This window comes from Ixodes scapularis, unplaced genomic scaffold, assembly GCF_016920785.2.
Source record: "Ixodes scapularis isolate PalLabHiFi unplaced genomic scaffold, ASM1692078v2 PGA_scaffold13__105_contigs__length_92229423, whole genome shotgun sequence".
NCBI lineage: Eukaryota > Metazoa > Arthropoda > Arachnida > Ixodida > Ixodidae > Ixodes > Ixodes scapularis.
In genome coordinates, this window is record NW_024609839.1 from 79,915,463 (window position 1) to 79,930,226 (window position 14,764).

Sequence of the window (14,764 nt, forward strand, 5' to 3'; positions counted from 1 at the left end):
TTTCTTTTTTTCAGTCCTGCTTTGAGTCTAGTCTTTACTTTGCCCTATGCTAATTTTGGGCGGTCTTTCTTTGGGTTTGCAGACGTTGTTTTACACCCACACGTGAACGAAACCCTAGTCACCGTGCAGATTCTTTACGACGACATCAAGGAGCACAAGGAGGCCTTTACACTTCACATGAAAGAAGACATGAACCGCATCGCCGAAGTGAGAGTAAGTACTGTCCTTAATGGCGAAGTGTTTCGGAATAGAACGGTTTCACGTGGCGTACAATCAGAGTCACAATTATATAAATGGAAGAAGTGCTGAGCATACTCTTGACCGTTTGTTTCTATGTGCTCGTACATGCTTTTGCGTTAGATTCGAAATACTTGCCTTTTTTAGTCTCCCTTTACATCTATGCTTAATTTTCGCTTCTCATAAGTATGCCCGCAGCCTGAGTGCCGTTTGAGACAGAAGCAAACGAGCAAAAGTGGAAAGAAAAAAGTGCGTTGCAGAAAAGAATGCGTTGAGTGCAGCTGCCTGCACTCAACGCGTTCTGAGTGGAAAAGTTTGGAGGCGCGCAACTCCACAACACATGACGCGGTTCCTTTGCCCTTTTTATGATTAAAAATAACATTTCCTTGTTGTCTTCTTTTTTCTTTTTTTGCAGGGAGGGGGTTCTAAATCATTTATTAAAATTTTCAAAACTTTTTTTCTAACATTTTTTTATTTATCCAATTCATTGTTCAGTTTGTTTGTTTTTAAACTCGAGATCGGTGTACTCAGTCGAGAACCAGTGGCGCCGCACGTGTAAATATAATATATTACACATATATGGATAGTCGTACGATAAAAAGTTCATTTGAGACAATCAACTTTCTTTTTTTGCAGGACTCCAAAGCAATCGTGTACATCGAAGACGTCAAGTTTCTGCCGGCTGTCACTTTTCCGTCGGAGCCGGTGGTCGTCTCTCTTCGCGATTACGACGACGCTGACCGGGTTTCAGGACGTCCCATTCACGGCTATCCTCTCTGCTGCATTTCGGTACGTTTACAAATTTTTTTCACGCAGTAATAAAAATAAGTATTCAGCGAGTACCTTTCAGGGCGGCAAGCTCCCGGTTCATATGATCGCATAGGGTTACCTTGGCTTCGATGCTCTAGGAGTCTAGATTCTCCACCATCGGACCTATCAGCGTGAATCATCAAAACCATATTCAAAAGTACCCTACATCATTAAACAGTATGTAACGCTACCTTGATCATTATTTTAGAAACCGGACTTCGGCGCCGTTCTGAGAGATAACACGGACTGGTTGCTACAGTGCAGTTTTGTATTAAACGGCGTTTCAAGGAACGGAGAACCGGCGTCGTTCCATCTTGCATCGGTGGAACTGGAACAGGAACTTGTTACGTTTTCGAAGAAACGGCAGAACGAGGAACGGGGTTCTTTATACCCGAATTTAATAAGCATATAGTTTTCTTTATTATTATTATGGACTATTTCAACCCGCGGCTTCAGGGAATACAGGAAGTATCCAAGATACAGTCGAAAACAAGGAACTGGAACAAACGTGATCGTGGCCACACCAGAGGTAGTTCAGTGTGAATATTTTTCGCTTTTTTCTTTTATTTTAATTACGTATTATCCGGCAGAATATTTAATTCAAATACGCAAACGCGATGTTACTTCAAGAACCTTAGAAACGTAACGGGAGCGCGTTCCTTTGGAGCCAACTGTAACTTGTAACCGGGAGCCCGCCCCGAGATTGCGACGGAACAAGGAAAGAGCAAATTTCGTTCCTGTTTTGGAGTAACAAAGGTGTCGCACAGTTGCTATATACGATAACCACAAAGACAGATAAAATCCCTCTAGGGCAGGGTTCCGACGTGCGTATTTCTCTTCACTAAAAAAACAAAAACAAAAAAAAATTATAGACGATCTTCGTGGTCGCCTTCTGTCCGCTGCCATCTTTATAGACCAGCACGCGGCCCTGACGTCACGCAGCTGCGGTGGCGCTGTCGACGGCACTGCGCATGCGCAGACGCTTCCCTTCACTCGAATTCGGTTTCTGTGCATGCGCAGTGCCCACACCTGGTGTGGGCAAACGCGGGCTTGTTTCGAAACCGCGTGTCGGTCTATACGTGTATACTGGTCTGGGATACACGTAGTGAGCATGCGCGCTATCTCTCTTCTGCTCCATATCAGACGCAGCACATGCGTGTACAGCTCAGTGAGTCGGCAGTTTTTGCCTGGTTCATATGCGCTGGAAAAGTTTATCTACCGTTATTTGCCGTACAATAGGCCGTGCACTCTGCACGTTCACCAGTGCGGAATATACAGGGATAGGTTTTTCAGTGTTGTTTACTATGACGAGCCGCGACAGATTTTGTTAGTTTTGTGACAATTTTTGTAGGATGAGAGGTTTTTTTTTTTTGTATTGTGCTAATAAAACAGGCTTTTTATTTTAAAGGTGTGCTATTTATGAGTACTTTAAGTGCGAACTGCCAACTTCGGGTGCAGGCAACGTAAGGATTTTTGTTGCTTCATTAGGAAATTTAAAACCGTGTGACGACTATATTCCGGGAAATATGATTTTTTGATTGATTGATATTTATTTATTGCGTGCCCAAAAACACCATAATGGTTTTGACATTGGTGCACAGAAGTCAGATTCCTATGAAACATGCAAACATATGGAAACCACAATAGTCATATTAGAACAGTCAGCATAGTAAAACAGTCGTAACAAAGTACATAAAATACACATCAGGTGTTAAAGGTAAAATAAGGCATGAAAAAAAAAATCGTGCTGGACAAGGAGGTTGCATGATGTCTGAATACGATAGATTGGTGACTCCTTTAATCGCATGTCGGGGTATAACATGTCGCACTGTCGCGTGAATTTCGTTGGCACACGTAACTTTATGCTGCCCAAAAGGTCGGGTACGTCAATTACACCCTGGATAAGCTTTTGTAGAAAAGCCGCATCTCGGCAATGCCTTCGGTCATCCAAAGTGCTGAGATTCAAAATCTTAAGCAGAGAATGGTGGTCGAAGTAAAGTCTCCTGTGGAAGTATCGATCATAGACTATGCGAACCAAACGCCTTTGCACCGCTTCAATACGTCTACATTCAGTCTCCGTTAAATGGTTCCACACGACAGAAGCGAATTCGAGCCTGGGCCTGACCAGAGCACAAAATACACGTAATATGGCCTCAGGTGCTTGGAAGTGCCGAGTCAAACGGGAGATCATACCAAGCATTTTGAACCCGGTACCACAAATAGTAGTTACATGAGAACTGAACGTCAGTTTGCAATCGACTAACACCCCGAGGTCCCTGATCATATCAGTTCGAGTAATAATACAGTTTCCCAACGTGTACTTAAAATGTAAGGGATTTTTACGTCTAGTTAGCGAGATGACTTTAGTTTGTAAATGATGGTTGAGGAGAGAATAAAAAAAAAAATCTAACTGGCCGATTTGGTTACATTTATACATATTTAACCGAGAGACGGAAGGAGGCGGAAGGCTAACGTTCATCTTTTCCGATTTCCAGTCTTGCAATGCCAAGCATCCCGACTACCTAAGAACCGGCCCAATCTGCTCCAAGGAAGGCATCAACGATTCGCTGACGGAGTTTCGCTGGTTGGTGGCGTCTCCCGACGACTCCTTCGACCTGAAGGACATTCAGTCCAAGGCATTCTTTGCTCCGGTCAGGGCCATAACCCTGGACAGTGTCTACTTTTCAGCAGGTGAGAGATACACCTGCACACAGACCCGAATGGACGCTATGCCGTTGGGCGTGAACTTGCTACGATTTTGCCTGCTTGAAGATGTCTACTGCACGTCTTTGACCTTACTGAAAGAATGATTCGACTCAAAACTTACTGGGGAAAACGGGGCATAATGAAGCCCAAAGTAAATAAATGTGCTTTGTGTATGTTTAGACAACGGGAAGTTAGTTAGCCTTGAGTCTGGTGTCTCCGCTATAAATAAAAAATTGAGCCGGTGCAGTATACCGCTTCACGTCTGGAATCCTTAACGTGCGTCCATCACGCGACAATCATTTCACGAACACACCTTTGTATGGTGCTGATCAGATCGAAACGGGCAGGGTTGAGGATTGAGCCCAGAATCCCTGGCAGCGAACAAGCCTTCGCTTCACATGCTTCGAGTTGAGGTGCATAAACACGCTGGGCCTCCGGCCCCCAGTTCCCTTCATAGCAAAGCCCGCAAATACGAGGAGATAAATAATTCCGGTTACCAGAAGTGTACGCTTATGTTATGTTATGCCTGAAAAATATTTCAAACTTGATTCTACTTTTAATTCAGGTAATATCAGGTTCTCAAGCTAGTGGAACTTTATCAGAAAACCGTTTATCTCAAACCCAGATAAAGTCTTTCTTCAGCAACTTTTTTTCAGCTTTCTTTATACATTGTTTTTGTCAGCCGACAATCTTTATAGCTATCTGAACATAAGGGAAGAGAGATGCCTATATGGTTCATGACAAAAATAGAATGCATGGTATCGGTTTGAGCAATACTCCTATACCCTGTATACATCAAAATAATTGTTCTCAAGATGTAAAAAAAAAAAAAAAAACGGTTGACATTTCGAAGTGAGAGCTTCACGCCATTGTGCCCAGGCAGCAGAGTCCAGTGTGCCGCACGTGCTGTCAACACCGATGGAGACGTCGGACTCGAGGTGCAGAGCGTTCCCGTGACGATATCGATGGAGGAGGGACTCTGCCGTCCATCCGCAGATGACTACGTCGGCGCGGAGCCTTTCACGGCTAGGCTTCGATACACAGGTGAAGCTGTGACGCGACCACCGCCACCCCACGGGGGCTTTGATAAATGGCATTATACAACGTGCAACTTCGTCTGCTTCTTGCTCAGGGACAGGAGTGACGTCGAAACGCCGAGCTTTGATTGGCTCCCATTGAAAGGATAGTGGGTAGACGTCAATGCTAGCTGCCTTGAGGTCCACCCGCTGTCCTTCCAATCGGAGCCAATCGAAGTTCGGCGTCTTTCTGACGTCACCACAACCCCGGTGCAAAAAGCAGACGAAGTTGCACGCCGCATAGTCGCTGCTAGCCTAAGAAAAGCAGGGCGTGGCGAGCATCTCATTATTGCTCCGGAGCCAATCATATTGCGGCATTAGTTGATAAGAACACCTAAGAATCAATCACGAAACGTTATCATAATAGACCACGCCCCTGCGTTTCTCGAGCTGTCGATGATTATGGCGATTCTTAAATTCTTATAAGATATAGGTTCGACCCAAAACGTATGACCAACGAACTCGATACATCAACTCAGAGACTGACACTGTGTAGAAATAAAGGAATGTTAGTGGACGCAATAGGCTTGCCGCATTTTGCATCGGATTTATATACACCGTAAAGAGAAGCTCGCTAAGCCGGGAACGTATACGGAGCGTAAGTTCGTCTGCTTCTTTCTTGCACAGTGGTTGCGATGATGTCAGAGCACCGAGTTCTTATTGGATGATTGAAAAACGAAATAGTGGCTAGACCTCAAGGCATTTAGCATTGAGGTCTACTTACTGTCCTTCCAATCAGAGCCAATCAGAGCTCGGTGTCGTTCTGACGTCACCGCTGCTCCTGCGCACAAAGCAGACGACTTGCCCTCCGCATAGCAGCGTGCAAGACTTGGGAGGCGCGACCTTGTTTTTGCTTTTTAATTTTTTCCGCAGTGTAATTTTTACTGCGTGAACCGTGGTTGACGGGGTACGTTTGAGGTTTTGGAATAAAGCTCTCTATTCAGATAACTATTTATTTCTTTTATTTCTACAGTGAAAAAACAACCTCGCACTTAAAACTTCACTGCTCGAATTCGGCCAAGTGCGCAGTATAGTTAATCATATTAATTTCCACACTCACTATTGGTAACTTTCTCAGCAACGTACATATTGCATCATACTGTCATTACTAAAATTTGCGGCAGTATACTCTGGTCATACTTCACAAATATCGTCCTGTGTAAAATACTTATTTTGGTCAGCAAATCGAGATGAAATCGTGTAGTTACCGAGGGAATGCTAATGGTTATAGCAACGGTCACGTGACCGCTTCCGTCAGCCAATGGGAGTGAGGCGCTGCCAGTAAGGGACGCCCTGCTGCGGCGGCCGCGTAGTAGACGCACACAAGGGTGAGGAGTATCACCCTTGTACTCGGTTTGAAACCGAAACGAATCGGGCAAAGAGTAGCAGTGACGTCGATCGCTCTGGCCGCCGACTCCGCAAGCGAAGCAGGCTGCGATAGCACGGAGGGATCGACATCACCTGTATACCATTGCCCGCTCAGTTTCGGTTTTGAAGCCGTGTGCAAGAGTGACATTGTTCGCCCCCTAGCGGCCACAACATATTATTTTCATTAACCTTTCGTGACCACGGTTAGGCTATACTTTTCCAAATACATTATGCCATCAGAAAACGAACATCTTAAAGTTAGTTAGGAGTTTTACTTAGTTAACTAATTGACTCATTTCGGCTCTCTCCTATTGGCCGCCATGGTCACAAACGTGGCCTCAAAGCTAAAATAACTCGAAAGCAAGCTCTTTTTTTACAGCGAAGCTGTTATGTGCTAGGATCTGGAAAAAAAAGGTGTCCATGGATGCTAACAAATATTTCCCTTTTAAACGGCGCTTTTTGGTGCCGATTGGTCATGACAAGTCTAAATAAAAAGAGGGGGCAACCCGCGTGAGTCAGCCTTCCGTGGCATTATTAGATAGGGATGTCCTGATCACTTGTTATCATCTACGGTCAGCGACTTATTTCAACTAAGAGTGCGCTGTGACGAGGCTGAGTGCAGAACGCGCCGATCTAACCTTCTTTTCTTTCGCTTCCGCGATGCTGATAAAGAGAATTGGGTTCAATCGGAAATAAACCGTCCTCGAGGTGTGCCTCGAAAAATTGCGTTTAGAACTTGCCCATAAGTGACCATACGGCAACGATCACTTCAGTCCCTAAGAATTAAATAAAGACAATTAAGCAACGAAGTCCTGTACGTACCTCCATTGAAATCATATGTAAATCGTATATATGTCGTACAGTTGTCGTAAAGTTGTCGCAAATATAGCAGCTTCGCTGGTCCTCCATCTTCACGTGAGATGAATAGGCTCTTCCTTTAAAAAAAAAAAAAAAATCTTCAGTACCCACTTAACACAACACTTTGCGTATCGTATGTTCGGTCGTAACGCTTTCGAGCCTCTCCGTTCAGTTTTCGCAAAGCTATCCTCGCCAAAAAACGACCCGGCATCGAAAACTAAAAGTATCGACTATTTCCTTACAGGCACTAACGACCCTAAGGCGCCGAACAAAATTCAGATCACGGTTCTCATTCCCCACCGGGACGGGCTGCTGCCGGCCGTGTCCACGAGGCCGCTTTCCAACTTTGAGTTCGCACTCAGCCCCAGCAGCCTCAGGGTCGGTCTGCACAAGTGCTCCAACCTGGTGGACGCGGACGAATCGTTCACGCCGGACGGCTTTATCACGGAATCCATCAAGAGCTCCCACCTGTTCGCCGGCGATGCTGAACCCTACCAGTACAGCAAGGAGATGCGGAGTCTCAAGACCCTAAGGTGTTGTGCACACTGATGATGATGATGAAACGTTCAATGACGCAGTGGAAACAAAAGCCGTACTTTCTGAAGCTTTTTTTAACTACACAGTACGTGTTCAATGTGTGGCTTAATGCATGTGTGGCAGTAGAATTCCTCTTAAACATAGCCCAGTTACAACGAATGCCAACATAACATATACTTCCTTATAACGAACTTATAGAGAAAATTAAAATAATCCATCAAGAGAAATTCTCAATTCTTGAGTACGGATCGTTATTTCTATATGACTTACAAAGAAACCTTTCTTGCTAGCTCGTATACAGTACTGCTAGTGTGAATTCGTACTGTCCTAAATTGCTAAACTACAGGGTCAGATAAAACCTTCACTTTCTAGTTTTTCAAGGTGATTTAAATTTACCGTGATGTTTTATTCCCTTTGTGAAACCTCCGTAAAATACCGGGCAAGCGCCCACTCAAACTTTTGAGATAATCATGAAAAAATGGGAGATGAGAGATGGGCGCTTGTCCGGTCATCAATTCTACATATCAATGTACTGTGCATATTTTCTCAGATCTTACAAATTTGGGTATGGGCGCTTAATGTGGCATGGGCGGGTGCACGGTATCCTACGGTAATTAAAGTTAAAATCGCATTCTACATAAAAAATACAAAAAGCCCAAAGTACACAAAAAACAAAATAGTATGAAAGAGAGGAAAACCACAAGTGAAGTGATCTCCCTCTAAGTAACCCGAAACGTTTCATTCCCAGGTGTTTTTACTTTATAAAAAAAAAAATAAGTTATTGTAACCTGACTTTTTTTTTCAATGTCGCATTTATAAGTACAACGCAACCGTGCGAAATTTCTGTGGTTCATACTAAAGCGGCTGGCATTTACGCATATTCGTGAGCAGTAAAACGTTGGGAAAGCAGCTGCAATTTCATCGCGACTAGGCTGGACATTCTACAATTATTAATAATTTATTTATGGTTTTAAACGCCATTGTTTGACGGTACGCCGATGTCTCGTTGTATTTCAGGTTTTACAAGAGCCTCGACCTCGAATCCTGCCTGTGGAACTTGACGGCCTACTACACGCTCTCCGAGCTGGTCTCCGACTGTGGCGGTGCCATCAACCATGACGGGCAGGTACGTGCGATGCAAAGTAGTATATTCTTTTCGGGGCTAGTCAAATCCAGTCACTCTAGCCGCTTGCTGCTTATGAAACGCAGGGCGTTGCAAGTCTCGATTATCTCAAAATCGCTCTGCCGTCAGCGAGATTCCTGCAATGCGGAGACAAGTTCGTCTGCTTCTTTTGCAGGGGTTGTGGTGACGTCACAACGATGCAGAGCTCTGATTGGCTCCGATTGGAAGGATAGTGGGTAGACCTCAAGGCAGCTTGCTTTGAGGTCTACCCACTATCCCTCGATAAGAACCAATTAGAGCTCTGCATCGTTGTGATGTCACCACAACCCCTGCAAAAGAAGCAGACGGGCTTGCGCTCCGTATAGCCAATAAGAACGGCGAAGAACGCACCGAGAAACAAGAAGTGTAAACATAATGAGCCCCCCCCCGCCCTGCTTCATTAAAGGGACCATGAAATTAAGTTTGGGCTGGGATAAGTTGGGATTTTACTTATCGCATATCGTTTAGCGCGTCAAAAGAAAACTAGTACACAAGGGGAGAAAGCCAAAGACCTAGCTTTTCGGTATACGAAAATCTGAAAAACGTAGTGGACTATTTTTTAGCTCCTTTTCTATCGAAAGCTCTCGGCCTTCTCACTGCGATGCATCCGCGGTGCCCAAGAACGTTAACCGACTTCAGCTTTCGCATATTGGACACGAGCACTGCGTCACTCAGACGAATGCGCTCGTCAACAATCAATCCGTCGACGAATGTTTGAATTCGCGTCCGTGGCCAACTAGTGCCGTGACGGCACTTATTTTCACTCGCGAATCTCAAGTTTCATGGTATGTTTAAAAAGTACGGCGGAAGCCCGGGGTCATCAAATCCGGTGCCCAAGCACCTCACGACCACGTGATTTTTCCTTTCTTTTTTGATTTGACGATTAATGCTAAGGAGGAAGAAGTTGAAATATTAGACCCCTTTTCAAAGTCACGGGCCCGTTGTTAAAAGGTCTGAACCACTGCACAATGGCGGAACTAGTGCCACTAAATAAGCTACGCTTCAGAGTAACGACACTTGGCCATATTGTGGCTTAAAATCATGGTTGCTAGTTATCTGAAGCTTTATCTGAAATCAAAGGAAACGTTCTTCCGTCCTCCACAAATGTTTAAACAGTTGGCGACAAAGCAAAGCAATATTACATCAGCTTCCTAACACTGCAAGTAATGCTGAGGAAGTCGCACTTTTCAATCATGACGATCGGCAGTTGTGTCTGCTCTGCACAAGCGCCAAAAATGACGGCGCCCTTAACAATGTCGGGGAACAAATTGCCGATATACTCTATAAGCGCAGCTTATTTAGTGGCTCTAGGCGGAACAAGCGACACCACAGAACGTCAGATTCACAAAGTACGTAAGCAAACAATGAAGTGGCATTGGTAGAGTTTTTAGGGTTTCAATATTGGCAGTGTCTTTTGTGTCCGCCATTATGCACGGATCTCACAGCTTCAAACAAAGGGCATACATTCGAAAGGGGTCTATTGCTGTCGGTGGTAAAAATATATTACACTGGCTTGTATATGTGTTTACCTTAGACGAGTTTACTTTTTTTGGCCCTAAACCCAGGGTTCGTACTAAGTTAAACCAAAGTACGGTAAAGAAAGGACCATTCCCAATTAATGCAGGCCCTGAATTTAGTCCAGTCCTACGTTTCCGTCTCGGTCCCGCTGTACGTGTCCTACATCCTGCACTCGACTGCCGCCATGGGTGGATGGCAGCACAGCGACATGGTGACAGAACTCAAGATCAGTTTCGTCTACAACACGGCCATACTCTGGGACCATGGCATTTCCACTCATGTCGACTCGCACCTCAATGGTAAAAACGGCGTGTTCACTCCTTCTGTTTGTTGCCGCTTTCGAAAATTTAGAACACAACTTCAGAATTTCTAGTGAAACCCTGAAGAACCTCAGTGTTTCTTGATCCATGAGAAAACTCATGAATGCTTCAGTCCTGAAGAATGTACCCCTTCATAATTAGGAATTAAAAACCTCCAAACAAGGACGCAAAATAGATATACACACTACCGTCTAAAAACCAGCAGAGCATGCAGCTGTCATTTATTTCCACAGCGGTCTCTCTCTCTCTCTCTCTCTTGTCTACTTTTACTTTAATTGTACACACTCAACAGCAGGCACATTCACTACTCCAAGAAAACTTCGAACACACGAACTAAGTCTTCTTCCTTAATGTCTTCTTCTTTGTCGTCTTCTTTCTTGTTGGATTCCAATTAATACATGTGTTAATGGTAGTCACACACAAACAACTGAGAAACCATGAGCACCGAACACAGGTCTAAAGGCGGTTTTTAAATGTCAATTGCTCACAGGAGGAAAACATTAAGAAAATACCCGAGTTACAACAAACTTGGGACTTGTCTTCACGCTGTAAAGACAAGCCGGATATTCTCAGGGCATGTGTAACGAGTCGGCATAGCTCCGCATTAATTATCTTTAGGGTGATGCTACTTTTTTTCTAGTCCCCGATGCTAGAAACGCGCGCTCACAGAAGAAATATAAACAAATAGCTTGATCCAAAATGGCAGCGGTGCAAGGGGTCAAAGCTAGCAGCTTTAGCGGGAGGTGCTTTTACGCGCTACGGAGCAAAGCGGAGAATCAAACGTCATGACGCAAACCAGCATTATATCTCCACGCTCAGACCGTAAGTATGTTTTGTTTTGTTTCGTTCTGTTACGCAGGCAGCATCTACCCGACCGGGATGCGAATCAACGACCAAGGTCAACTGGTGGTCCGATTTCGGACCGTATCCGGCTTTCACGGCCAGTACATCCTGGAGAGTAGAGGTGCGATTCAGTGTCCTAACAAGCGGACGTGCAAACCGAAAAATGCGCCAAGGCTGGACTGCAGAAAATATGCGTTGTCGTTCATGGGCGTCGCGTAAACGTTAGTAACTTGGCTTATGTCTTTCTCTAGGACTCAAAAAAACGTCTTACGTCACGTCGGAAGAGCAACCAGATCTCACATTCACTCTAAGGCTGATTCGTAGCGACAAGACGTTCAATGAGGCGCAGCAAGAATGGGAGCTAACGTCCGACGTTGCGGTAAGTCATTCGCAGCCGTATTAAATGTGTCACTTTAATTAGTTTCGAATGAAGGTGGCAATAGGCCTCAAATAAGCTGCGGAACTCTTTCGCTACTGCACCACTGGCTAACTTTGTTTAAAATTTAGGCCTTTTGGTCATTTTAATGCTAATTGAGCGTATAAAACAACATACTTTTTCACAATTCAGAGCTTCTGAGGACTGTAGCCTTACAGCTCAAATTCACCTTGGCAGGCTTGTGCTTGAACATTTGTTTTCTATATCACAAAAGGACACATTTATAGTTGCCCCATTAGAGGAATTTTCATTAGTAAATAATGATATAACTTGTACAGTGCTTCTAAGTGTTTTATTAAGCTCTCCGCCCAATACTTGTTCCTTCGTTTCCAAGAGCCACCAAGATACAGTACTGCACTTGGTTTTAGTTAATATAATGCCCCATTCACCCGACCAGCATAAAGGTAACTTTAACGTAGGTCCCAATCGGCGAATCGGCCCTTGCTCTTGTGTCGCGAGCACATGTCACGCGCGGAAAATCGCGAACTGGTTTGTTGCTCACCATAAAGGTCCTTTAGCTAGAGCGACGTTTATGAACGTGTGAATGGGGATATTAACCTCCGTACACCGAACTTGACCCTTTCATAAAGCGCTTAAACACGGCGACATGACGCCAACGTAGTAATTGGCAGCGAGCCCGAAGTCTATTGGCGACGAGATGTTTCGCTGGCTCCCTCTTATGGTTCCCAGCTGTGACGTCACGACCGGAATTGTAGATTGCCAACGACGATTTCGGTGGTGCGTGCAAAAAGCACGGGGTAACAAGCTCGCAGCTATCGCTCCTTAAAAACCAATACCGTCAAAGCCGACACTCCGGCATTTGTCTGATTCCCATTAATGGAAGTAGGATGCATACTCATGACGTCATGGTGAGTGTTTGACCAATCGCGGAAGACCGACCACAGCGACGCTTTTGGTCACACACGTCGCTAATGCGGAGCGCAAGTTCGTCTGCTTCTCGCGCCGGGGTTGTGGTGACGTCAGAAAGACGCGGAGCTCTGATTGGCTCCGATTGGAAGGATAGTGGGTAGATCTCAAGGCAGCTTGCTTTGAGGTCTACCCATTATCCTTTCAATGGGAGCCAATCGGAGCTTGGCGTTCTGGCGTCACCACAACCCCGGCGCGAGAAGCAGACGAACTTGCGCTCCGCATAGTCACGAGCAGCTAAGAATCGCAATTCGTGGTGAGTCCAGCGCATCTTATTACCGCTCCACAGCCAATCAGATTGCGGCATCAGCCACTCAGAACTTCGAAGGACCAATCACGAAGCGAGGATCGTGACCATGATAGGCCACGCCCTACGTTTCTTAAGTTCTTAGTGACCGTAGCGTCCACACTCTCAATGATCCGAACCAAGTACAAACAGAGCCGTCATACACTGAAAGCTCACATTGAAAAGAAAACCTTGATACTAGTGACAAAAATAACGAAAACAGAACACTGTGTTGACCCTATTGTCTCTATGTCCCTATTCTGTTCTCCCTATGTCCCTATTGTGCTGTCCCTATTGGTTTTTTTTTTTTTTTTCGCTATGATCGTTTACAGCCTAGTTCACATGCAGCGGTTTTGGCCCTAGAGCGGCGCGATTTTTGCCGTCGCGGCGCTCTGGCCAGCATCAACGGTTGAGCGGCACGAGCGCCACGACGGCAGAAATCGCGCCGCTTTAAGGCCTGTTCACACATGCAGCGGAGCGCTACAAGCATAGCGATGACCTCGCGCTAAGCGCGTGCTGATGGGAGCGTTCACCAGCTTTGTATCGCACCGTCAAAACTGTTGCTCATGGCAGACGATAAGTAGCTGACGGCACGTGAGGAGCGCTACATCAGCGCTTCGCTGCATGTGAGAACCGGCCTTTAAGGCCTGTTCACACATACAGCGGAGCGCTAAGTTAGCGCTGCGTGAGCGCTCCAAGGAGCGCTAATGTGGCGCTTCCTAGCGCGTGACTTAGTTCTAACATAGCGCGCGATTAGCGCTTCTGTATCGCCTTGTTAGCGCTCCAGTAGCGCCTTGTTAGCGCTCCAGTAGCGCTTTGTTAGCGCTCCAGTAGCGCTTTGTTAGCGCTCCAGTAGCTCCTTGTTAGCGCTTCAGTAGCGCTTCTTGTACCGCGGTGCTGCGGATTAGCACGTGCACTGTGGTACCGGTTCCTGTGGTTGGGTTTGCATCAGCAGCACCATGGTGGACATGTGGGATGTTGAAATAGAAATGCGACAAATGCTCTTAGATACGTGATTAGTGCATATGTGTGTGGACGGCTTAACGGCCAGAAGAGTCTTCTGGGTGCGCGAAAGCTTTCACCATCGAGATACCGACGGGTACCCGGCGAATCTTGTTCCCAGGCTGAGGGACCGAGACGCAGAGCTCTTTCGAAGTCGATTATTTTTAACTGCGTGTCTTTGAAACCAGGGTCACGCATATCAAATAGAAAGCGATGAGGTCGTACCCAACCAATTAGTCGCTCAGAGTCCATGACTCTGGATCGCCTGCCCGACCCTTTGCTTGGAGAGCGGCTGTTTTACTTCCTCTTCTTTCAATGCCAAAAGAAAAACAACCAAGGAATCGCCGTGCACGCGCTGTTCCGCAGCAGCAAGCATGGCACAAGGAGCGTAAGAGCGCTAACAAAGCGCTTCTGTAGCGCTAACAGAGCTCTTCTGTAGCGCTAACAGAGCGCTAGCAAAGCGCTTCTGAAGATGCGTAAGAGCGCTAACAAAGCGCTTCTGTAGCGCTAACAGAGCTCTTCTGTAGCGCTAACAGAGCGCTACATGACGCGCTAGGAAGCGCCACATGAGCGCTCCTTGGAGCGCTCACGTAGCGCTAACTTAGCGCTCCGCTGTATGTGTGAACCGGCCTTTAGGGTCAAAATCGCTGCATGTGAAACACGCTTACCAACTCGCCT

At 45.8% G+C, this 14,764-nt stretch overlaps 1 protein-coding gene across 1 annotated transcript in view; it reads left to right on the forward strand.

The window, feature by feature from the left end:
* LOC8030555 (FRAS1-related extracellular matrix protein 2) overlaps positions 1-14,764 on the forward strand; it is an 88,826-nt gene that overhangs the window by 62,778 nt on the left and 11,284 nt on the right. Inside the window, exons 10-18 of the mRNA XM_042289694.1 lie at positions 83-213; positions 874-1,026; positions 3,543-3,738; positions 4,633-4,797; positions 7,300-7,588; positions 8,610-8,718; positions 10,379-10,571; positions 11,452-11,556; positions 11,687-11,814. Of these exons, the coding sequence (XP_042145628.1) occupies positions 83-213; positions 874-1,026; positions 3,543-3,738; positions 4,633-4,797; positions 7,300-7,588; positions 8,610-8,718; positions 10,379-10,571; positions 11,452-11,556; positions 11,687-11,814 (1,469 nt within the window). The remainder of the gene's footprint in view (positions 1-82; positions 214-873; positions 1,027-3,542; positions 3,739-4,632; positions 4,798-7,299; positions 7,589-8,609; positions 8,719-10,378; positions 10,572-11,451; positions 11,557-11,686; positions 11,815-14,764) is intronic.